Consider the following 23,120-nt stretch of genomic DNA (forward strand, 5'->3'; position numbering starts at 1 on the left):
GGCCACGCGTAGGAGCCTCACGTATCCCCTGTGTACACGCGACAGCAAGCTCGTTCCATTGGGTTACCATGGATTCGTAGGAGCCATCACGGCCATGGCACAGAAAAGAGCTCTCCAGCGCCTGAGCGCGCTCTCCGCCCACCTCACTGGGACGCGGGGTGTGAATGCCGCCGTTGTCAAGAAGCGATGGAACTCTGGCGAGGCCGGCGAGAACAAGACCGGCCACATCCAGACAAATAATCTGCAAAGCGTCCTGTTTTTCAACAATCTTCTGCCGGTCAACTTGCAATGGCTCTTTCGAATCCCGTGGACCCTTGAGAAGACCTTCCCAAAGGTCCTGGACCGTAACGAAACAAGCTCCATCTCTGCCGTCAACCCCGTCAAAGTCCTCGAGGAAGCGGCAAAGGCCAAGAATATTCCCGAAATCAAGGTTCTGGAAGTGCTGCCTCGTCTCAAGGAAGGTGGCGCTTTTGTCAAATTCTCGCACAACGAATCTACGACGTCTGACGCTGTCTCCGAAGCTGTGAGGGAATATCTGAAAGAGAACAAGGTCCGCCCTTGGTGGGACCCTCTTGCGCGCGTAAAAGCTAAGCTAGTGCTTGGGAAGCCATGGGTTGAGGATCTGTTCCGTCTGCCTTCACCACGCTTAAAAGTCGAATTTCTCCCTTCTCAGCCTGGTGCCGAAGCTGCGGAACTCAGTCAGGAACAGCTCTACTCTTTCTTCAGGCCCTACGGAAAGCTTCTCGATATCATCGCTCAGCCGTCAGACTCCAAGGTTCTACCTCGTTATGCCTACTTGGACTTCGCGCAAAAGCGCAAGGCGATTATGGCGAAGAACTGCATGCACGGCTACACAGTTGGCGAGGCGCAAGGCGGCGGTAAGCTTGGGACCATTTTCCGTCTGACTTACGAGAAGAAAGCTCGCTTTGGATGGATCAAGGACTGGATTTTCGGCCACCCGAGACTTGTCATTCCTGCTCTCGCTGCTCTTGTCGCCGGTATTACCGTCTCTGTCTTTGATCCTCTCCGTACCGTTGCCATCAAAGCTCACATCACCCGTGCATTCCACGTCGAGGATAATGTGGTCTTCCGCTGGTTCAAGTCACAAGGCGAAGACCTGATCAGCAAGGTCAAAGCACTTCAAAAGCATGACGACCCTGGCGACGCGGGAATGCAGGTCGTGTGGGACGATCGCAAGCCTCAAATCGAACAGATTCAGGCGTGGCTCATGGAGACTGCGGACACCTTCATTGTCGTACAAGGCCCTCGAGGCGCTGGTAAGAAAGAGCTAGTCCTTGATCATGCGCTCAAACACAAGCGCGAAGCGCACAAAGTGCTCACGCTCGATTGCAAGCCCATACAGGAGGCCAGAGGAGATTCTGCAACCATTAATGCTGCTGCCGGACAAGTCGGATACTGGCCGGTTTTCTCCTGGATGAACAGCATCAGTGGTCTGATTGACTTGGCTGCTCAGGGTGCAGCTGGCGTAAAGACTGGATTCTCAGAGACCCTCGAAAACCAATTGGGCAAGATTTGGAACAACACTGCCTCGGCTCTGAAGACCATAGCGCTTGACGGGCGCTCCAAGAAAGACAAAGATGCTAAGCTGGGCGACGATGAGTACCTGGAAGTACATCCCGAGCGACGCCCGATCGTTGTCATCGAGAACTTTTTGCACAAGAGCAATGAACCGGGAGCCGCGCTTGTGTACGACAAGATTGCTGAGTGGGCAGCCCGTTTGACCACCAGCAACATCGCACATGTCATTTTCCTCACAACCGATGTCTCCTACAGCAAATCGCTTGGGAAGGCACTCCCCGATCGCGTCTTCCGACAGATCTCGCTCGGCGATTGCTCCCCAGAAGTGGCCAAACGCTATGTGATGAACCACATCGACTTTGTCGATACCGATGAAGAGGACAGTTGCAAAGATGAAGAAGGCGCAAAGAAGCTACCACCAAGCCAAAAGCGTAGTGATTTGCAAGAGCTGGACAATGTCATTGGTCAACTTGGTGGCCGCCTGACGGAGCTGTGAGTATCTTGATCCTGAAAGTCCATCACCTCATGTATTGACCAACTCGCAGCGAATACCTGGCCCGACGCCTCCACGCAGGAGAAACGCCCACTGCCGCCGTAAAAGCAATGATTGAGCAATCAGCGTCGGAGATCCAGAAAATACACATTGCCGCCGCCAGCGAAGAACGGCAATGGACCTCTCAGCAAGCGTGGCAGCTGATCCGCAACCTCGCCAAATCCGATGCGCTGCGCTACAACGAAGTCCTCCTGACCGACGCCTTCTCATCAGGCGGCGAAAAGGCCCTCACAGCGCTCGAGCAAGCCGAGCTCATCAGCATTCAGTCGCAGAACGGCCGACCGTACAGCATCAAGCCCGGCCGCCCGATCTACGGCCCTGCATTCCAGGAAATGGTCAAGGACCGCGTGCTCGCCGCCAAGATGGATCTGTCGCTGCTGAGCATGCAGATTGGGGCAGAGAACAAGAGTATCGACAAGTACGAGCAAGAGCTCAAGTTGCTGGGTGGCTTACCGAGTCAGGCTGGCGAGCTGAAGTCAAGGATTTACTGGCTGCTTGGCAAGATCCAAGGGAGCCAGACTAAGGTTGAGGGGTACGAGAAGGAGGCTGGCGACATGAAGAAAGTCCTGCAGACGGAATTCTAGGCATGCCGGGTCAGCAACAATGTGTACAAGAGCGCACTGTAAGGTGAGCCGGAGACAGTGTGCGCCCCTACGCTGAGCCATGCAATCGATGGTTTGGACTCTTCACTCCATCTTTTAACATCTGAGAAGGAAACTCAGTTCCATCCACATCGCCAGAAAGCGTTGTCTTAGTGTTCAATAATACCAAATTAAAAATGTCATTCGCACCAGACAATCAGCAGGCTCCCCACCAGGTATCAGTCCACAGCCAGCTTCACCACACGCCACGAACATCTTTCCACCACTCTCGATCAAAAAGTTAACACCTACCTACCCGTCAGTCCCCAGACTCCTCCGCCGACAACACCGTTTCTGAACCCAATCCCGTGAGCGCCGCCGCACCAGCAATCGACGCTCCAATAATCACCCACCCCGACCTTGCAACCTGCCTATTCGTAATGCCCCATGCAGACTTCCAAGCCAAAAACCTCAGCGCATTAAATCCATGAAACGCAAAAACCCAGCTAATGACAAACTTCACCGGCATCTTGACCCAAGGTGACATCCCGCCAACAGCCGCGGCAACCGAAGTCGCAGAAACCTCGAAGCCCAGGGAAGGCGACGTAAGGTAAACCATTGGAAACAAATAGAGAGTTCCACTGAGCGCTAGGCCCGTGAGGCGCTCGAGAACCGAGAGGACGGAGGTCATTTGCGGACGGTAGATGCTTAGATGAGGGGTGAGTGGACGACGGAGACGTTGGGCGGCGAGAAGGGATGGTGCTGAGTTTGGGTTGGTTCGTGGGCTGCGGGCTGTGTGAAGTGCCGCTGGTCTCGGTGGGGTGCGTTGGAAGGCTACTCGGGGAGCGATGAGGGAGGATGGCGTTGCCTGTTTCAGGCAGAGGGTTGAGAGGCGGTGGGCAGGCGCTGCTGTTTTGTCAACTGTGAATGAAGGTATTGGAGGGATGAGGTGCCCTGGGAAAGACACCGACCTGCGCGTGACGGGAGAAACGGCATGGCGAATGGAATATGCGCCTCAAAAGGTCGAGGCAGTCGATAGGTGCTAGTATCGACGGCGGTCGCGAGACTGTCAATAGGGGCTCCAAGATGAATGCTAACAATCTGGAATTAGCTGTCCTATGCCCTTTCATACTAGCAGCATCTTGACCAGCAACACGTATCTCCGACGGTAACCTCGCCCTGCGTTCCGCGAATCGCGTCGCTTGGGAATTAACACTGGACGCGACCAATCAAACGAGATGCTTTGTTCTGTCTGCCGTCTCGAATGTTGCAAGCGAGCTAGACGCAGGCATGGACAATCCTTCTCGCGAAGTGAGACCGGAGATACGCGGAGTAAGCGGACGGCGCAAGGGAGTGTTGTAGCAAGAACGTAGGCGCCGCCTTGCCATATGAACATGTTCCTACTCCTGTCCATTTCATTATGGTTGGCCATCACGCGTCAGCAATGTTGGGAGAAAGTACCACATCTTTTATCGAGTCTGCTGGCATGCCGCATGATTTGTGACGAGCGCATTTCACGTGATGGCTGTGTGGAATACCGATTCGATGAACACAATGCTGGCCATCTTGCATCCGATCGTTATTCGTATATACTTTGTTCAAGATGGTCGTTCGATCATTATGTCCCTGGTTTCGTCAATGGCAAATTCAGGTATACGTTAAACAAGCAGGTGGAGAGGTATGTAGGTACAAAGTCAAGCTTGGGGGCCACAGTTAGAGTTAGAGTAGGTGGACCCTGTGTTAGCGACCCACCACGCGCCGCTCGACCCGCACCGGCGCCATCCAAAAGTGGAAACCTCTCAACTATCGACATGTGAGCCCGCCCGCCGCCCGCCCACCTGCGCACCCACACACGCCCTCTGGCACTCGTCCAGTACTATGGACGAGGTCGAGAACCCAGCTTTGCCGGCTGCAGACGAGTCGAGCCCGACCATCCCTCCTATCGCCGACGACACTCAGCCAGATGTTCCCCTGGTCACCGCCGAAGATGGGGAAGCAGCCCCCGCCGCACCCAAGGACGCAGACGGCCCGCCGCCCAAACCTCCTCGGCCTCCTCTGAAGCGCGACAGCAGCTCTGGCTCAGCAATCCCGCCTCAGCAGCTCCCGCCCGCGCCTCCAGCTGCAACGAGCGAAGAGCTGGCTCAAGACACGCCTGACTCGCTCACTCTCGCCGATCTGAAGAGGATCCGCAGCGCGTTTCCTAACACCACGACACCACTAGAGCGCGAGCAGTTACTAGACTACCGCCGGGTCTACGATTTCGAATATCAAGACGCCCAGTCGTTTCCCGTGGAGCTGGAGGAATGGTTCAGCTACAGCGAAGAAGAGGATCTGAAGCTGCGGCGTTGCAAGACCGTGTTCAACGAACAATGGCGGTCCACAGAAGAAGGAACTCAGGATTGGTTGGATGTCACCGAGGATGCAAGGCGGAATTACGTGCAAGTGCAGATTGAAGCGCTGCGCGAAGGAGAAGAGGAAGCGGTGACCGCTGCTTTACAGAACTTGACCTACATTGGGTTGGGTGTGTGGGAAGAGACTGCTGGTAGGCAAGAAGGCTCCCCGCTCGAGACCCTGTTTCCGCACAGCATTGAGGGTGGTGCCAGGCTTGAGGATTATGCTTCTTCGAGCCTGCAGCTCCAATGGATCGTGAGCATGGTGGATACAATAAGGTCTTGCGGTGGCCTCAGCGCTATCTATGAGACGCTGAGGAAGATTTGCGACGACGACTTTCAAGCAGCATCGCCTGAGCTATCTGCCAGGGGTGAGAATCAAAGTCGACGAGCGGATGAGAGCATGGAGCTTTGGTGCTGTCTCACGCTCGTGTATCTGTTTGTGGAGGTCGCACGAACAGCGGACGGTTCGAGCGGGCAGACTATGAAGAGCGAGATCCTTGCTCTGGAGCCGAACTTCCTCAACTACCTTACTCAGATCGTAGCTCGACTGCGCTGGGATGAGACGGCTCCGATTCCGCTGACCAAGATGCTGCTGTTGGCTTGGAAGACAATTTTGGTCTCACTTGGTGGGATCAAGGACATCGAGCACATCAAGGAGTCGCTCAGAGAGGACAAAGATGAGATGGACGCTCGGGGCCAGCCGATTATCACAGCTTCTCCACTTGACTACCATCTCTTCCGCCAAGAGATCAACTCCAAATACCCAGCGTACCAACCTCCCGAGCCGCTCTTCCCACTGGAGCCTGAGAACAACAGCATTCTACCACCACTAAAACACCGTCGGCCAAGTGCGGTATCTGATGCTTCGTTCGCCAGCGCACCGTCTGCCGGAAATGGCTCGATCATGCATCAGCCAGTGCACATCGCCACCCCTGCGCCTTCGCCGCCTCCGTCGCCCGGAGGACCCGGTAAAGCTGGTAAGAAGCAAAACTATCAGACAAATCAGATGTTTCCCTTCTTGTATCCGCCCTTGGATGAGAACAGCAACGAGCTTGGCGGCAAAGGTAGTACTGAGCTGCAAGACGCGCTGGTCGGCAGGAGATGGGAAGGAACAGATATCCCAACGAGCATCCTTGAGGCCGCTGAGTTGTTTGCCAAGCGGATGCGCGCAACGCGAGGTATGAAGCAACTGTGGGAGACAAGAGTCGACTACATGAAGTACGAACGCGGATGGAAAGGCAGCGCGGATCTCGACAACAACGACGTGGACGACTTCGAGCTGGTGCCCAAGCCAGCGGAAGAGGAGACTGCCGAGCAAGGCGAGCCGGTTCCGCAGACGGAGGAAGAGCGAAAACTTGCCGCCGTCAACGATTACTACCGCGATTCGCTGCCTTATTTGCAGAGCGTCGTGATTGTGCTGCTGAAGGCAGTGCTGCAGAACGTGACCGACCTCGTCACGAAAGGCAACGGTCAGAACGGGCTGCAGGCTGGGTTCCAGTTCAACGAGCCCAATGGCATTAATGGCTCGGTGAAGCCGGTCGAAAACGGCAACGGACACATCGAGCACGGCGAAAGCACGGCCGAGGAAATCGACAAGCTTCGCTCGCAAGAAATAGCTGCCAAGGCCCTGAGCTCAATCCTTCTGCTCCTGCTAAAATGGTTCAAGCTGAACCACATCCTGCAGTACGAGTACATGACGCAGCTTTTGCTGGACTCAAACTATGTCCCGCTGATCTTGAAGTTGTGGCAAACGCACGAGATTGGTCGTGCGTGCCACTTCCCGCTCGAGCGAGAGGAGTCAAATTTCTTCTACTTCTGCCAGTCGACGTCTCGCCAAGGCGCTCCTCAACCACGCCACGACTCTACGGCTCAGGCGGAAGAAGACGACTCGGAAGACGACGCAGTCCCGCCTCCGATCAAAATGAAGCGCGACGACCCCGACGCCGCTGTCACCTCGCCGCCCGAGCCGGAATACAGCCAGCAGCAGCAGCCGCCGCCGGAGATCGACGAGCTGGGCTACCCCCAGACTCCTCTGCCACCAGACCCCATCACCACCTACTCGTGGCGCAATGTTTTCACCTCCATCAACTACCTGCGGGTGCTGCAGAAAATCACCCGACGCAAAACACACCGCTCCCTTCTCCTCGTCAGCTACAAATCCAGCCTGCACCTCAAAAAGACCCTCAAGATCCCCATCGCCCCGCTGCGGTACTACACGCTGAAGCTCTTCAAATCTCAAGTGCCCTTCTGCGGCCGCAAGTGGCGACAAGGCAACATGAAGATCATCACGGCGGTGTGGCTGTCGGTGCCGGCGGAACTGCGCGACGACTGGCTGTCGGGCGGCGGTGGCGGGATGGGCGGCGGGTGGGTTGGAGATGTGGACGGGAGTGTGGAAGATGCGCTGCCGCTGGAGCAGAGCCTGCGGGCGCTGACGCATTGGTGGAACGTCAGGAATTTCAGGGAGGTGATGGGCGTTGAGGAGGGGATGTTGAAGGAGGGCGAGGAGGGGTTTTTTGAGAGGGAGTTGGAGAAGTTGGAGATTGCTAGGGGTGTGATGGGTGGTGGGGAGGAGGAGGGTGGGGAGGGAGAGGGGGAGTGGCATGGGCCTGTTGAGGGATATTGATGATGATGAATTGGAGAAATGGGCGTGGTCTAGACAAACGCCTGCCTTCCGTTTGCTATAAGTCCTGCTGTTGGTGTCTGGGATGTTGGAGGGATATCACTCCAATGATATAATGAAAATGCCAATGCCCGACAGCGGCTTCACCTCTTACTAGGTCGTTATCCCGCCGCCAACAGCTCAATATGTGGAGATGAGTGGTCGAGTAGCCAAGCAAAATAACACCAAAGCCGAATGTTGTACAGATGCACGTGAAGAATAGACCGGTTGTTTGTGAATAGTTAGTGAGATGTAGGCATATAGAGGACACACGTGCACGCTAGTCGGACAAGTCGGGAAAAGCGCCCGCTCAACCGGCGTCTCCTAGGGCGGGTAATCCTCGGTGGGCACCCGGCTAGCCTGACGCGCAGCTGTTGGGCAGCTGGGAGGGAGGGAGCTGCGCGAGTTGATGGAAGGACATAAACATATTGATGGGCAACTCATGAATACATTGACGACAATGGATGGGATATTCATGAGATTATCATTCTTGCCACCCGCTCCCCTGACGACGCAGCACTGTCCAGCCGTCCTCGTCCGGCGACGCTCGCAGCACGTGCCAAGCCAGCTAGCCCGGCGGAGGCAGCCGTGCTTTTTCGAGGAGCTCCGATCTGAACCGCAAACCTCTCCCTTGCCCGTCAACCTCTCCCAAGCTACTCCTCCTCCATCCCTCTCCACCCACATCACCCCCATCACACCGCAATCATGCTGAAGAAGTACGCCGCCACCCGCCCTCGATGCCATTGACCCCGTGCTGATGACTGTCGCCTTGCAGCGGTGTTGCCAGAGGCCTGCGCGCCGCCGCGCTCCGTCGCCCGGCCGCCCAGCCCATCAAGTCCTTCGCTCCCGCCGTCGCCCAGCGCTTCGCCTCCTCCGCCTCCACCCAGGACGGCAAGGTCCACCAGGTCATTGGTGCCGTCGTCGACGGTATGTCCTCCCTCCGCCGCCCGCTCCGCGCCGCCGCCACCGCCAGCTTGCGCCGATGGGAGAAACGCCCAGCTAACGTCCGTGCGCAGTCAAGTTTGAGACCGAGCAGCTCCCTGCCATTCTCAACGCCCTGGTCACCGAGAACGATGGCAAGAAGCTGGTCCTCGAGGTCGCTGTACGTGGAAAATGAACCCCCGGTGATGGATTTGGGATGGATACCTGTCGCGGAGAGCTGGCGCTGATCTTTGGTGACAACAGCAACACATGGGTGAGAACGTCGTCCGCTGCATTGCCATGGACGGTACCGAGGGTCTCGTCCGTGGCCGCAAGGCCACCGACACCGGTGCTCCCATCACCATCCCCGTCGGCCACGGCACTCTCGGCCGTATCATCAACGTCACTGGTGACCCCATTGACGAGCGTGGCCCCATCAAGCACGAGACGAAGCTTCCCATCCACGCTGAGGCTCCTCTGTTCGTCGAGCAGTCCACCGCCGCCGAGGTCCTGGTCACCGGTATCAAGGTCGTCGACCTCCTCGCCCCCTACGCCCGTGGTGGTAAGATTGGTCTCTTCGGTGGTGCCGGTGTCGGCAAGACCGTCTTCATTCAGGAGCTGATTGTGAGTTATCTTCCTGCGTCAATTCGCAACGTGTGAATGCGCGCAGAACGCGGCGCTGACTAGTCCTCCAGAACAACATCGCCAAGGCTCACGGTGGTTTCTCCGTCTTCTGTGGTGTCGGCGAGCGTACTCGTGAGGGTAACGATCTTTACCACGAAATGCAGGAGACTGGTGTCATCAACCTCGAGGGTGACTCCAAGGTCGCTCTTGTCTTCGGTCAGATGAACGAGCCCCCCGGAGCCCGTGCCCGTGTCGCTCTTACTGGTCTGACCATTGCCGAGTACTTCCGTGACCAGGAGGGTCAGGATGGTGAGTTGAATCAAACGAACATCGCGCTCTCTCTCAGTACTGACAATCCTCCCAGTGCTTCTCTTCATTGACAACATTTTCCGTTTCACCCAGGCCGGTTCTGAGGTGTCTGCCCTTCTCGGTCGTATTCCCTCTGCCGTCGGTTACCAGCCCACTCTCGCCGTCGACATGGGTGCCATGCAGGAGCGTATCACCACCACCCAGAAGGGTTCCATCACTTCCGTCCAGGCCGTCTACGTGCCCGCTGACGATTTGACTGACCCTGCCCCCGCCACCACCTTCGCTCACTTGGACGCCACCACTGTGCTGTCCCGTGGTATCTCCGAGCTGGGTATCTACCCCGCCGTCGACCCTCTCGACTCCAAGTCCCGTATGCTGGACCCCCGTGTCGTCGGTGACGACCACTACAACACCGCCACCAAGGTCCAGATGATGCTCCAGGAGTACAAGTCCCTCCAGGACATCATCGCCATTCTGGGTATGGACGAGCTGTCTGAGGCTGACAAGCTCACCGTCGAGCGTGCCCGTAAGCTCCAGCGTTTCCTGTCCCAGCCCTTCACCGTCGCCCAGGTCTTCACTGGTATCGAGGGTACCCTCGTCGACCTCAAGGACACCATCCGCTCCTTCAAGGCCATCATGAACGGTGAGGCCGACGACCTCCCCGAAGGTGCCTTCTACATGGTTGGTGACCTCGAGTCCGCCCGCGCCAAGGGTGAGAAGATTATCGCCGACCTCGAGAAGAGCTCTTAGATTCGTTAAACGCGAAATGAGAGGCTTCTTTTGAGGGTGGTGTGGTCTAGATGGAATAAACGAGGAGGGGAAAGGAGATGTGCGATGCAGGGCCCGCCTCGCTTCGGCTCTTACCCGGTCAGGCGCGCGGATTTCTAAAGTCGATGTTTTTCCACTGTACAAAAAGCGCGCTTGTTGTACTGAAGCCGGGAGCTGGGGAGAGCTTATCTAGTGAAGCGAGGGTTCTTTCGAAGGGGTCCCTGCTATCCGTGTGTAGATTATTGCGAAAGCGAATTTCTCTTTTGTTCCATTTATCATGTCCGATTTGCATCGTGTCTCTGCCTCTCTGGTCTGTGTGACGTCGATGGTTTGAATGTCATCATGTGCTTATGCATGCGAGCTAGTTTTCGACTTTGCTTGTGGTCATTGAATTGGTAAGGCGTACGAAAGGCTTGTGTCAAGTCAAAGCGATCATATCTCATTATTCTCCAGCTCCTTGAGTGAATCAGATGAGCTTTTTCTGACTAAGGGGGCTAGGCCGATGTCAAAAGCAGGTGGTTGTTAATGAACACCAGAACGAGTTGCAGATTAAGGGCATCGAAACGCCTCAGCGATGCAATTATAGAGAAGTGGCTTTCGCGAATCCGCCAGGCTTGGATGTTCATTGTCACGACGGCACTTGCATTGAGCAAGACTATCACTCTAATGCTATGCTTGGTTGTTCGTGTTTGAGGGGGAAAACTGGGACGATGAATTCGGTGTCACACGAGACTTGCGGAAGCGGACAGTGAAGTTGGCGTTGGCATTGGTTTAGGTCTCTGTTCTGACATGGCTGTTCTGTCATCAGAGGTGATGCTGGACTGACTTTAGGCCTCCGTCTTCAGGGATTCGATGAACTTCTCTGGTGGTGAGAACAGTCAGGGTACTCGCTTCATACGTACAAGACGTGGGATCGCAGATCGCTTTGATTGACACTACGTGTATCTAAAGCGAGCTTTTGCTCTGGCGCTGTTCATGTGGACTGCTTCGTCGTCTTCAGCCCATCAAGGTCATATTTAGTGTCAACGGCCGGAGAACCTTGGAAATGCCCTTCGCGGTGATTGCTTCTTGCTAAGCTGCGCTTTAGAATAGCCAGTATCATACGCGAAAATTTATTCGGATGGACATACATGGCATTTGTGATCGACGATGCATTAAGCACCATTCATGATACCTCTATGAAGCTGGACTTCTGAGCCAACCCCAACCCTAACCCTTCTTACACTTCCATGGCGTCTTCCAGCAAGCATCCTCTCATGACTTCTCAAGAGGGTATGAGAAAATGCTACCGCGGATCGGTATATTGTGCATTTGAATGTCTGCCATCGTCACGGAACCCGGTGCCCGCGGACGACTCCAGCAATCCCTAACAGATCACGGCTTGCGGGCAGCCATGCTCTAACGCGTCTCTAGCTTGCATCATCTCCCTTCATTTTGTGTACGTCCTGGACGCCAGTTTGTCGATAGCATTCCTCAGGAGGATAGCTGTACTTCGTTCATCAGTGCAGCAATGTCAATGCTAATGCCAATATCCTACATCGTCAGTCGTCCCGAAGCTGTCTATTAGCCTATGCATTGAGAACGTTCGCAAGCCAGACCAGACTGGCCAAAAACTCTCAGTCTGCCCCTAGTAGCTCGCCGGACCCTTTGAGAAAGGTCTCAGACCAAAAAGCAAAAAGATCAGTTGCCCTAGTGGGCTGATAGATAGGAATAGCCGAAGGTGGGGCTCGAACCCACGACCTTGAGGTTGATCTCTTGAATTCACCAAGTACGTAATGGTAGAATGGTGGTCCTAAGAGCCACACGCTCTACCGATTGAGCTACCCCGGCAAGGTCTTTGATTGATGAGGAGGAAAGGGCAGCAACGTGTCAAGACAACCGTTCCAAAACTACCTGATTTTTCTCGATTTTTTCCGATCAGAATTGGCGGAGAAATCATTTTTCAAAATTTCCATTCACTTACACTGGCGTGCCTTCCGTTTGCGACCAACTTTGCGAATTTCGTCGTGAGGAAGCCGCGAGGCAGAGGTTCCATGCAGAGCGCTTGCCAGAACACTTTGGCAGGTGCAACTTGTTCACAAGTCGCCACCCGTGCTTGGGGGCTCTCCGCGGAAGATGTTAGGGTAGATGCAGTAGCGCGGGAGTGAGATGTTCTAGCGCATGCTTATTCGCTGGGGACGAGCATGCTTCTACATTCATGCAGGGAGAATTGCTGTAGCGACCGGCGCATCAATGGGTTCAATGTTCATCGCATGCGAATGATCGATGCTTTAGGCTTGTTCTAGGCGAAGTAGCCGTATTCCACCCACAGGAGCGTAGCTCTGGCGGCCAACCTCCAAGAGCTCGTGGGCAAGATGGCAGCTTTGTTTGCAGTAGTTGACCCGTCGATCAGTCATATCATTGCAAAGGACCAAGCGGATCCTCATGCCATAGGGTGCATTGCTGCCAAAGCATGGAAAAGCTCGAACTACCATCAGGCGCAAACAATATGGTGGGTGTGAACGCTATCCGCCGGCCTAGAGTGCTCTCAAGGATGTCATGAAGCGGCCTCCTTGGCGAGTATTTGCACAAGTGTAGGAGCTTAGCTTCACCACAGCAGTCATATCAATCACAACCATAGACTTCCGATGGCAGGCCTCAAACAGTGCCAACAGAATGGGTGATAGGCTTACAGGCTATGGGAACGGATGCACTTTTGCAAGGATTCCAAGCCTTTAGTGACGAGGGTATGGTGTCCCTCGGGTCTTTTTGCTGAACCATTGCCCCCCGGTGTGTGAAACTTTGTTGCGCCTGATGCTCACATGCAACCCGAAGAGTGATGGACAATGAATGAATGAAACCGTTCAACCTTGGTGTTTCCCACATGGCTACCTTTACATCAAAGCGTTCTTGCATCGCCAAAAGGCTGGTTTCGCGGCTCACCGAGTGAGCCAAACGTCAGTCGCGCATTGAAGAAAAGTCAGTAGCAAGACCTCAGCGGGACGTCACGTGCACACGACCTTTCACATCACTGCAGTGAGCAGCGCAGCTGATGCTGGCACATGTCAAAGCAGGGGCTGTTGAATCACGTGCGGTTGGCGCTCTTGACAGTAGTCCACTCGTACTCACCCAGCCTCCGTCTCCTTTTTTCACAACAGCCTCACGCACCGCTTCTACGTCTCTTACACCACCCAACCAATCCACAATACAATATCACGAGACCATGGTGACCTCCAAGGGTGTCAAGGTCTATCTCGTTCGCTACGAGGACCACGAGCCGTATGCAGAGTACTTGCTTCCTCGTGGTGCCCTCAAACACTCGGACAAAGAAGAGGTAGTTTTTGTCGAGGCAGTTACCGGAGAGCGATTCGGAATCATCGTGGAGCTGCTGCCGGGATTTGATTTCAAATCAAAGCCCGCCGTGGAGGTCGCGTACAGCATCGACGGCAGTGATGGGTTCACCGACCATTTGTCCGCCGAAGACGCCAAGAGGCCTACGGCTGTGATTGGAGACCGTCGCTGTGAGGCATGGACTACGGGACGTTTGATTCATGGAAAATGGTGGAACTGCAGCTTCTTCTTCGCTGAGCTGCGTGTTGGTACGTTGACCTTCGCGACAACGTGCGTTGGCCGGGACTGACAACCTGTTAGACAAGGAAAGCCGGATGTGCTCTGAAGACGCCTTACGTCAGGTCAAAAAGATCAACCAAATCACCGTCGAGTTGAGACGTGGCCAAGTCGGCGAGACTGTACCTGCTGGCAACCCGCGTTCCTGGGAAAAATACGCGCATGACAAGACAATCGAAGACTCGTGCGCAGAAGTGGTAGAGATGTACAGCAGAGATCAGATTGTCAAGTCCGTTATTATTTGTGGCTCATATCGTTTTCACTACTAATCTCCAGTCTAGATACTCCCGACTCGAAGAGCTCGAGTCCCCACAATACGCAAATGAATTTATCGAAGAAGAGGACGGAAACAGAGGCGGAGATACCATCCGCTTTGTCTTCCATTATCGCTCACGAAGTATTCGCCTCTATATCATCTCCACAGCTCAAGTCACTGACAGTGAAATCAGGCCACCTCGAGGAGCTCGGATACCCCTTCATCAAATTTGCCGTTGATGCCTTCAAGCACGCGCTCTTCGAACCCGGCCGAGCCAGAGCCGATGAACACCCTAATGCAGGCTCATTCCCCCGAGTCGAGTAGCAAGAGATCGGCCGCCCTCCTGCGCATAGAGGAGGAGGAAGTGAGCCTGCGCCAGCAAGAACTCAGGATCAAACGCAGAAAGCTCGAGATGGGGTTGGATTGAGAGACAGCTTTTGGAAAATTGGTTGCGCCTGAGTGCGGCGCCCACCCACACCAACAAATGTCTTTGAGAGAGACATCTTCTCGGGCTTCTTCAAATGTGCTACGGACGACAGCGCAAGGACGACCGGAGACTGAATGCCAACAGCATGTTTACATAACGGGTGCATGTGTCGGCTCATCCAACGAGCCGTTCTAGCTGCCAGAACGCAAACATGAAGCGACATCAATCAAGACCCAGATAGCATGACAAATAGCAGGGTATCATTATAACTACACACTCACTGCACCCATTACGCAACTGCGACAACCAGCCGCCTACTCTCCCCAAGCACCTCCCCTTCCTCCCCCTCGCACAAGCTCAGCGCTTCGCGCGCCGTAGCAGTAAGCACCAACCTCCCCACGAGAAGCGGACAAAACGCAAAATCCACTACCTTGCTCTCACCCGCTTCCAGCGCAGCTACGAAGCGCGAAAGCGAGCCCGCGACAGCCCTGCGGCGGTCTTCGGGCGCAGCGCCGCCGAGCCGGGGCAACAGCTCGACGAGGAGAGGCGCAGAGCGAGTCGATCTGTTGCGGATGGTGGCGCGGAGGGTGAGGAAGGAGCCGATGGATGCTGGTTGTTTGTCCTGCAGGGAGAGCTGGACGGCGATGGAAGGGCCGCGGAGTGTGTCAATGGCTTCGGCAGGGAGCGCGAGGTTGTGCAGGGGCACATGGCCGTTGCGGGCGTCGACGGACCAGGTGATGCGGAAGCGGTCGAGGAGCACTTTGCGGAGCTCGTCAGGGCTTGGCTGGTCGGGTTTGGTCTCGTGAACCCAGCGGCGCAGTTTAAGGTAGATTCGTTGTACTTCGCCGGGGGCCATAGAGCTCTCGTACTGAGTGTCCCAGGAGTCTGAGTTGAAGGTGCTGCATGAGAAAGAGACTGATTTGGGCCAGGCATTGCCGAGGTCGAAAGACACGCATATGAGGTCATCCGCATCTGATTCCGAGACGTCGAGGTGGTGAGCTTGCAAGGCCGCATTGACGGTGACGGTAATTGGGACAGAAAGCATGCGAGCAAACTCAACATTCTTGCCTGGACCTGCGTAGAAGACATCCGCGCGGAGGTGCGACATCCCTGCTCTGCCAACCACCTCCAGAGTGATCATAGCAGACTCTTTCGGGTTGATGACTGCAACCGACTCTTTAGCCACGTACAGACCCGCCGCGCTACCGACGACATCCAGGATCGATGCGTTTTGGTCCGTTGTGTTCTCTACAATTGCTTCGAAGGTGTGCTTCTCGCCCTCGAGCAGCATCAAGCTTGACTCCACTAAAGAAGTCCCCCTCAGAGCCAGAGTCGGTAAATTCGATATCACTTCCACAGTCACGGTGGCTGTCTCAGCCTCTGTGAGCTTTTGCTTCGGATCGTGGTCCCCAGACCTTGCATCTTGACCGAGATGTTTCACCACCAGCGACCGCTGCTCGGACCAAGGTTTGCGGATGATAGGGAAGTACTGCTCTCGGAAACTGGTCATCTTCACTCTGCAGCCCTTGATTTGCGCCTTGCCTGTGGTCGAAGGCGTGACCGAGATAGAAATTTGCTGAAGCTTGGCAGGTGCGATGTGTATGGTTCCATGTGCTGCCTTCATTTCCGCGCCCTCAGTGACGAGCTGGATCGACTCAATGTCAAGTCCAACCTCGTACGGGTTTTGCAGCGTTAGAAGGCAGTCGATGGGCTCGCCTTGCACCAAGACTGCACTCTGCTCCGCGGTCGCCTGACGTCTTGCGTTCGGGTCGTAAAGCAGTGGATTCCCTGGGTTCAAGTCCGAAGTGGACGGCCTCGCGCCTTTCAATTTGGCCCAGTCGATGAGCTCGACGGCCGTTTGTCGTGGTGAAAAGGTGATTCCCCGAAGTAGATATGGGTCCCAGTACTCTGCCTGAGTACCTTTCAAGCCAAGCTGCTTCGACACGCCAATTGTCCTACTAATAGTTGAAGCCAGGTGTGCTTGTTCGTCCTGCGCGATAGAAACTCCACCGTCTTCGGCTCCGTTATCGACAGCACCGCGCGGTCCAGCAGAGGCGAAAAAGGAGGCGATGAGACGGAGGATACCGTAAGGATCTGGCGAAGCCTCGCACAAAGCCAACAAGTCTCTCAAAGTACCGAACTTCATCCCCTCGCCGCCAAAAGCTCTGGCGCGCGTGTTCTGAAGATGTTGGTCGGAATCTTTATCGTTGGGATCCGCACTGCCTCCTATCAGATGCACGCCATAAATGTTGGCAACGTCGGCTATCATGTTGAGCAACCCGCCGCTCTCTTTTATGGAAGCAGTCAGCGATTCCGCTCCATGCTCAGCCGAAAGGCTTGCCGCAGGGTGAATCCCCATCTCTGCAGCACCTAGTTTTCGTGCTTGATTGAGAGCAGCAGTCAATCTGACGACAAGCTCCTTGATTGTCATGGCTTTCTTGCGATCCATGCGCAATATAGAATATACTGACGCTACACCGCCCAGGATTGTCAGATGGTCCTGTACTGCTATCGAGTCGTCGTTGGTGGGCATTCCAGTGACGAGAACCTCTGCGATGGCACTTCCTGCGAGAAGTCGAGAGCTCTGATTTGTTGAAGTCTTAAGGGCGACACCGGGTGATGTCGCGGAGAGGGGTCGATCAGAGGCTTCGGCTGATACAATTTGCTCGAGAGCACTCTTATTGAGCGTGCCCGAATTATTGTGCAGCATTGCAAGCAATTTAGACAGCCGTACTGTCGCCTCGCAAACGATGAGAGAAGGTAGCTCCAATGGACCTTCATTCGACCGGTAAAGGATTACGATCTGCCGGACCAGATCTGGTAGCAATCCTGACAGACGGCGTAGAGTAGCTTCCCTGGTAGTCGCAGATTCACCGGGATTGTCGGCAGAAAAGCGTTGCGCCGTCTGCTTTGAGAGAGATTTCTCAACGACTTGTTGACACAAGGTAGGGACCTGAAAGTCGATCTCCGCCCACGCTTGCAGCAGCTGACACACCACGATATTCTCAAGACCTTTGGCACACCAAAGGTGATCTTGGAGTATCCTTGCTTGCCCGGTATGTTCAGTCAACAATTGCAGCGCCTCCATCCACATGCCCGCCATCATATACAGCGAGCCGACAACGATGTTGACGCGAGCTTTTCCTCGCTTCTTCGTTTTCTCCGCCGATGTATTTGTCCCAAAGCCTTGGAGGGCAACCCGGTCTTGACTAGACGCTCTTGCATTGTGTCCCCGATTGCTGTCAGACCGCGCGAGTACACCGGCGGCGGTATTGGGACTTGGATTCTGATCGATCGAATTGGACGGTGATGTCAAGCTGCGCGAAGGAGGCCTTGAAGGGCCGTCTTCTCCAGGCGGTGGACTACTGACGTCTCTGGGGGTGCCATATCCGGAACCAGAGGCGGACTTGCTGTCTGCGTCTCGCATCCAGGAGACACGCTGGAGAGAGCGAGCCGTCTGGCCAGGCGTGGGTATACTAGGCGAAGCTTGCATGGCCTGTACGTATGTGGATAGTTCGCGCAGGAAGCGAATTGCCAGGCCGTGCATTGCATTTGTGAGAGACGGATGGCCACTTTGGAGAGCTTGTTCAACCAATGCTGCACTATCCGATTTCCCAAAGCCCTTGTCCTCTCCTTCTTGCAGCACAAGCAGATGCCTATGCACTACACGTGGATGTCTCTCCCGCAGAAAGTCGGTGGCAGCCTTGAGCTCCTTTCGCGCTTCTTCCTCATCCTCTCCCAGTCCTCTCACGACACCAACCACAAGCAGTGGCTCCCTGAAGATATCATATGGGCTAAGATTCAGGACAGCCTCGCTGACACTGCTTGTGGTATAGTTGAGCAGCAAGCAGCCTCGCTCGAACTTTCGAGGGGAGAGCAAGAAGTTGGAGTCCCCAACATGATCCTTCAGATCCTGGTACTGGATTATTGCAGCCTCATCCTGCAGTCTTCGCACGAAGCGTAGGAAGGTGTCGCGCTCAATGCGCCCTACTGGCAGCACGAGCACTCGAACGTGCGCCGCTGCTACTGGAGAGAAACGGTCCATTGGCACGGATACAGCGCTGCATCATGGCATTGTTCTCGTGGAGGTCGTTAGGCGTCCATAGCGATAGTGACGGTCGTGGGATGATCGTGTATGTCGAGGTGCGTCGCTATGCGGCAACAACAAAGATAATAGGGGACCAGTCCCACGTCTCAAGCAGCAATGACAGCACGCCCACACGCGAGCTCCATAGCGCAATCCGACTGCCGACGTCTACTGACGAGAGGGGCAAGTGCAGGCGGGACGCGGTGCGAGCCGAACACGTCACCGGGACGGCGCGGCGGGGCAGCCGCGGAAGCGCATCCCGCCCGCCGCCCGCCGCTGCCGTGGGCTGGCAGTTCTGGCCCTGCCTCGTTGCGCTTTTCCTCGCTTCACGGCGACACCTGACCCGCACGCCATCCTTCACGCGCCTGCAAACCGCGATCATGGCGTCTTAAGCGACGGCAGCCCTTTTCGCACGGCGCACTCGATGGAGAAACTGCACCCTTACCCGGCGACTTGTCACTGGACGCCGCGATGAGAGCGCCTACACCAGACTCCGCTTTCTTCACAACGCCACGCCTCGTCTGAGCAAAGGCCCTGGATGATCGTCGCTCGCGTCCGAACGGCTATGAAATTGACCCTGCACCGCTGTCTGGTCGACCTCTACCGACCTTCTTGATTTGTCTTCCTGCTATATGGACGAAAAGGATGTCTGGGGCACGCCCGAGTGGAGGCCACTGTCGAGTCTGGGATCCGGAGGCCCATACTCGGCGTCGAATTCACGTCGTGGCAGCCTCGATGCCGGCTTCTCCCCTGGTTCCGCCCATCATGATGGAGTGGCCTGGGAAACTAATACATGCGACATGTTGATCGAGTCTCTTGAGACCGAAGGACCCCTCCAGGCTGCGCTTCAAAGGACTAAGGATGTTTTTCAACGACACGCAAAATGGTTCACGCAAGCAGGGCTCGCGAAACTTCTGCAAACTGCTCTTTTACGTACTGCAAACTCCAGGGCTACTGTTGATCTATATGCTGCGCTGGAGTTCACCGATTCGATTGGCACATTTGCCGTCATGCCACCGGAGAGCATTTTCCCCGCCGTTCGCTTCATCGCATACACATACTACCAAGGCACGCGAATGAACAAGCACAAAAGTTTGGCCGACAAGGCTTGGACCGTCTGTCAGCATATGCTTCAGAGCCACCTCAACCAGCAAGTGATCGGCGCTATTCTGGACATATTACGCTTTGCTCAACAGTACCAGAGCAAAGCTGAGTTTGCTGCTGCATCGGGTGCACTAAGATTGATAGAGGAGAAGTTACCACTGGGCGATCGCACCGAATCTCGACCTCCGTTCGTGCCGGTCTTCCAGCTTTTGCCCTGTCTAGGCACAGTCGCACAAGGTAGCGATGAGATTCTGAAAGAACAAGTCTTCAATATTCTGAGCAGAATCTTCAACGAAGAGTTGGCAGTGTCAGAAGTACGGCTCACCTCCAGCTGGAATGTGTGCATTGATGTGCTTGAGATTTGCTACAGCTCTGCGCAGGATGAAGACACACGGGCAATCCTGGAACACGTTGCAAAGCATTCAGCACATTTTGAAAGGAGCGTCCTCGAGAAGGTTGCTTTTGTCTTCATCAAAGCCGGCCAGCCGCTTACCGAACCTATGCTTGAAGCCTTGCTCAGCGCCCCTTTTGCATCTTCGCCTGCAGAAGCGCCTCCGCTCATCCAGCATGAAGAGCTATTCGAGCTACTTTGTCGTACTCAGGAACCTGAGCACCACAAGGCCCTTCAGAGATTGCTTGCATTGCATTTGGGATCGATTATATACACGGAAGGTGACTTGGCTTGGGAGAGTCTGGTCGACATGTGTTCGGCTCAAGCTCTTCGCGACACATGTACCACACAAGCTGCGATCTTGTGCACCGCGGCAGTCGGAACCATATTTCATCGCGCTTTTGCGTATCCTCAAAAATCAGACCGGTTGACCAGGACCATCAAGAAGCTTATAGAAGTCACCACAGACATCGCAACTTCTGCCTTCACCGCGGAGGCGCGAATGGTCGCTCTGAGGGTGCTCTCGCGTTTGCGTGCTGCCGTGGACGGCGCGGTTCATCTAGCTGGAGATGATGGATTGGACAACGTTCCATCAGCCGCAACAATACCCAATGAACAAAAAGCTGTAGACTTGCCCTTGGACAAATGGATGGACCAGCTCATCGCTTTAATCGATGGTCATGCCACGAGCCAGGATCAGCATTGCCTTAACTTTGTGCTGGCCACTCTACCGGAGCAGCTCAGCAACCTATCCCTCTTCTACAGGCGACCGCAGTATCCTAAGCAGCTATATCAAATCGCATGTGCAAGGCTCAGCTCTGGAGGTGGCCCACACGCTGCTTCGTTTGTACATTTGCTCACCACACTCATCAGCTATCGCAGCTTGCTCTCGTCGCAAGAAGAGCGACAAATGGTTGCCGTGTTCATAAACACAGCTGGTTCTTCTGAGTTAGTGAGCAAGGCTTGCATTCACGCGCTGACTGTATGCTGTTACGAAATATCAGCTGCAGCGATGCGCCATCTCGAGGACATTGTACAGAAAATGCATAGGATGGTCACCCAGCGGCATTTGGCGATTCACGTTCTGGAGTTCCTAACCGGTCTGTCTCGTTTGCCATATCTGTACAACAATTTCCGGTTCGACGACTTCAAAAGGATCTTCGGCGTATGCTTCAGTTATCTGGATTACCTGAGAAGCAGCGAAGCCGACTCGGCTGTAGCAATATCGGATCAGGGCAGCAGCAGCGATCGCAACTTGCAGCATTCGCCACAGTACGTGCATGCACTAGCATATCATGTCATCGTCTTTTGGTATTACGCCGTCCGCTCAAGTGATAGGCCAGCCATCAAGGAGTACGTCACTGGTCGGCTGAAGGAACCGACCAAAGATGGCCACGAGATGTGGTCAGACCAGGCTCTTGTAACAATAGATCTCATGGACAGCGTGGATGCAGAAGCAGGACTTGGCGATTTGCCAGAGAGCAGGTTTCAAGACGAGCCTTTCGACGAGAAGCTGGATGGTCGCCTCACGGTGAGGCATCGGCTTTTCGGTCTGCTACTCATCTCAACAACCACTGCACTACGGAATGGTAGAACACTGGTCACTGTTAGAAGACCATCGGGTACTTTCAAATCCCACATCCGCGGCGGCGCTTCGTCAGTGGCACGTACGCCTCCTACAGCAGAGCCGACATTACATATCGAAGAGGAGTGGGGCAGAGCTGCGGACACCGCAGCAAGAGTGGGCGATAAGGTCCCAGTATTTTACGACGACCCCGAAGGTCGACTTTACGGAACGATTACCGTCCCTAGTCCTAGATCACCACTCGGTGCGGCAGGCCTTATTGAACTTCCAGACGCGGAGAGTGTGCAGTCTGCCATCCGGATGTTCGACAGGACACCAGGTCTTGACTCACACAAAGCCGGAGTTATTTACATCGGCGAAGGCCAAGCCACTGAGACTGCGGCTTTCGCCAACTCAAGTGGCTCGCCCGACTACAGAGAACTTGTAGAGCATCTTGGCCAACTACGAAGGCTGAAAGGCGCGAACTTCAACACCCAAGGCCTCGACACTCGCGACGATATGGACGGCGAATTCGCGATCGTGTGGAATAACGAAGTGACCGAGCTAGTATACCACGTCACGACCATGATGCCGACATCAGCCTACGACGACGAAATGTCCGTGATGGCCAAGAAAAAGCGACACACGGGCAACGACTACGTGAACATCGTCTTCAACAACTCCGGCGAGCCCTTCCGCTTCGACATGTTCCCGTCCGCCTTCAACTACGTCTACATCGTCATCACGCCATCCGTGCGCACGACTTTCCTGCAAACGCGCACGCACACGATGCAGACGCCGGTCGAAGACCGCTTCTACCGCGTCGAAGTCATGACCCGTGACGACTTCCCCGGGATCTCGTCCGCGCACGAGCCGAAAGTGATCTCGGGCGCGTCGCTGCCGCGCTATGTGCGCAACCTGGCGCTCAATGCGTGTATCTTCGCCGAGGTCTGGGTCAACAAGGACGTGCAGGACTACAGGTCAAGCTGGCGCGAGCGGCTGTCGCAGATTCGGCGGTTGAGGGATCGGTTTGGGCAGAAAGAGGTGAAAGCTACACCTGACCATAACGGCAAAGGGAAAGAAAAAGAAAAAGAGCGCGCGAAGAGCGTGCTGGCGTCTTGGATTGGGGGTGGGAAATGATTTACGATACCCGGGATGAAAACGGACGACTACAAAGTGCCGAAAAGTTTTTGATTTTTGATTCTGGGTGTTCTGGTTCTGGAATGGTTGGTTTCTTGCAGGGCTGTCTGTACCCTTATGCTTGTGTCTATCAAAAGTTTTGGTTTACTCTGTCTACACTCTTCGACTTCCCGTTCGTTTCCTCGTTGTTCTCTTCAG

General features: G+C 55.1%; 6 protein-coding genes across 6 annotated transcripts; 4 read left to right on the top strand and 2 right to left on the bottom strand.

Moving 5' to 3' along the window:
* WHR41_09173 (uncharacterized protein) lies at positions 1-2,890 on the top strand. Its single transcript, XM_069377777.1, has 2 exons — positions 1-2,031; positions 2,085-2,890. The coding sequence occupies exons 1-2, from the start codon at positions 95-97 to the stop codon at positions 2,674-2,676; spliced, it is 2,529 nt and encodes an 842-aa protein (XP_069225198.1). The 5' UTR covers positions 1-94; the 3' UTR covers positions 2,677-2,890.
* A 102-nt stretch (positions 2,891-2,992) lies between these two features.
* On the bottom strand, positions 2,993-4,355 carry WHR41_09174 (uncharacterized protein; the record flags this gene model as incomplete). The annotated part of the gene is made up of 3 exons (XM_069377778.1): positions 4,135-4,355; positions 3,645-4,079; positions 2,993-3,582 (listed from the first exon to the last, which is right to left on the bottom strand). The coding sequence occupies exons 2-3, from the start codon at positions 3,667-3,669 to the stop codon at positions 2,993-2,995; spliced, it is 615 nt and encodes a 204-aa protein (XP_069225201.1). The 5' UTR covers positions 3,670-4,079; positions 4,135-4,355.
* Positions 4,356-4,551: 196 nt separating this feature from the next.
* On the top strand, positions 4,552-7,689 carry WHR41_09175 (uncharacterized protein; the record flags this gene model as incomplete). The annotated part of the gene is made up of 1 exon (XM_069377779.1): positions 4,552-7,689. The coding sequence occupies one exon, from the start codon at positions 4,552-4,554 to the stop codon at positions 7,687-7,689; it is 3,138 nt and encodes a 1,045-aa protein (XP_069225200.1).
* A 632-nt stretch (positions 7,690-8,321) lies between these two features.
* Positions 8,322-10,618, top strand: atp-2 (ATP synthase subunit beta, mitochondrial). Its single transcript, XM_069377780.1, has 6 exons — positions 8,322-8,441; positions 8,501-8,652; positions 8,742-8,827; positions 8,911-9,270; positions 9,342-9,579; positions 9,635-10,618. Exons 1-6 carry the CDS (start codon positions 8,431-8,433, stop codon positions 10,327-10,329), a joined length of 1,542 nt encoding a protein of 513 aa, XP_069225203.1. The 5' UTR covers positions 8,322-8,430; the 3' UTR covers positions 10,330-10,618.
* A 4,307-nt stretch (positions 10,619-14,925) lies between these two features.
* WHR41_09177 (uncharacterized protein) lies at positions 14,926-18,681 on the bottom strand (the record flags this gene model as incomplete). The annotated part of the gene is made up of 1 exon (XM_069377781.1): positions 14,926-18,681. The coding sequence occupies one exon, from the start codon at positions 18,679-18,681 to the stop codon at positions 14,926-14,928; it is 3,756 nt and encodes a 1,251-aa protein (XP_069225202.1).
* Positions 18,682-19,733: 1,052 nt separating this feature from the next.
* WHR41_09178 (uncharacterized protein) lies at positions 19,734-22,922 on the top strand (the record flags this gene model as incomplete). Its single annotated transcript, XM_069377782.1, has 1 exon — positions 19,734-22,922. The coding sequence occupies one exon, from the start codon at positions 19,734-19,736 to the stop codon at positions 22,920-22,922; it is 3,189 nt and encodes a 1,062-aa protein (XP_069225197.1).
* Between the last annotated feature and the right edge of the window lie 198 nt (positions 22,923-23,120).

The sequence above is a fragment of the Cladosporium halotolerans genome (genome assembly GCF_011745625.1).
Source record: "Cladosporium halotolerans strain TM138-S3 chromosome Unknown Sca69, whole genome shotgun sequence".
Taxonomy (NCBI): domain Eukaryota; kingdom Fungi; phylum Ascomycota; class Dothideomycetes; order Cladosporiales; family Cladosporiaceae; genus Cladosporium; species Cladosporium halotolerans.

Coding starts and splice junctions, on each gene's coding strand:
- WHR41_09173 (XM_069377777.1), top strand. CDS start 95: ATGGCACAGAAAAGAGCTCTCCAGCGCCTGAGCGCGCTCTCCGCCCAC. Junction 2,032..2,084: donor GGTGGCCGCCTGACGGAGCT/GTGAGTATCTTG, acceptor ACCAACTCGCAG/CGAATACCTGGCCCGACGCC.
- atp-2 (XM_069377780.1), top strand. Junction 8,828..8,910: donor AGCTGGTCCTCGAGGTCGCT/GTACGTGGAAAA, acceptor TGGTGACAACAG/CAACACATGGGTGAGAACGT. Junction 9,580..9,634: donor TGACCAGGAGGGTCAGGATG/GTGAGTTGAATC, acceptor CAATCCTCCCAG/TGCTTCTCTTCATTGACAAC.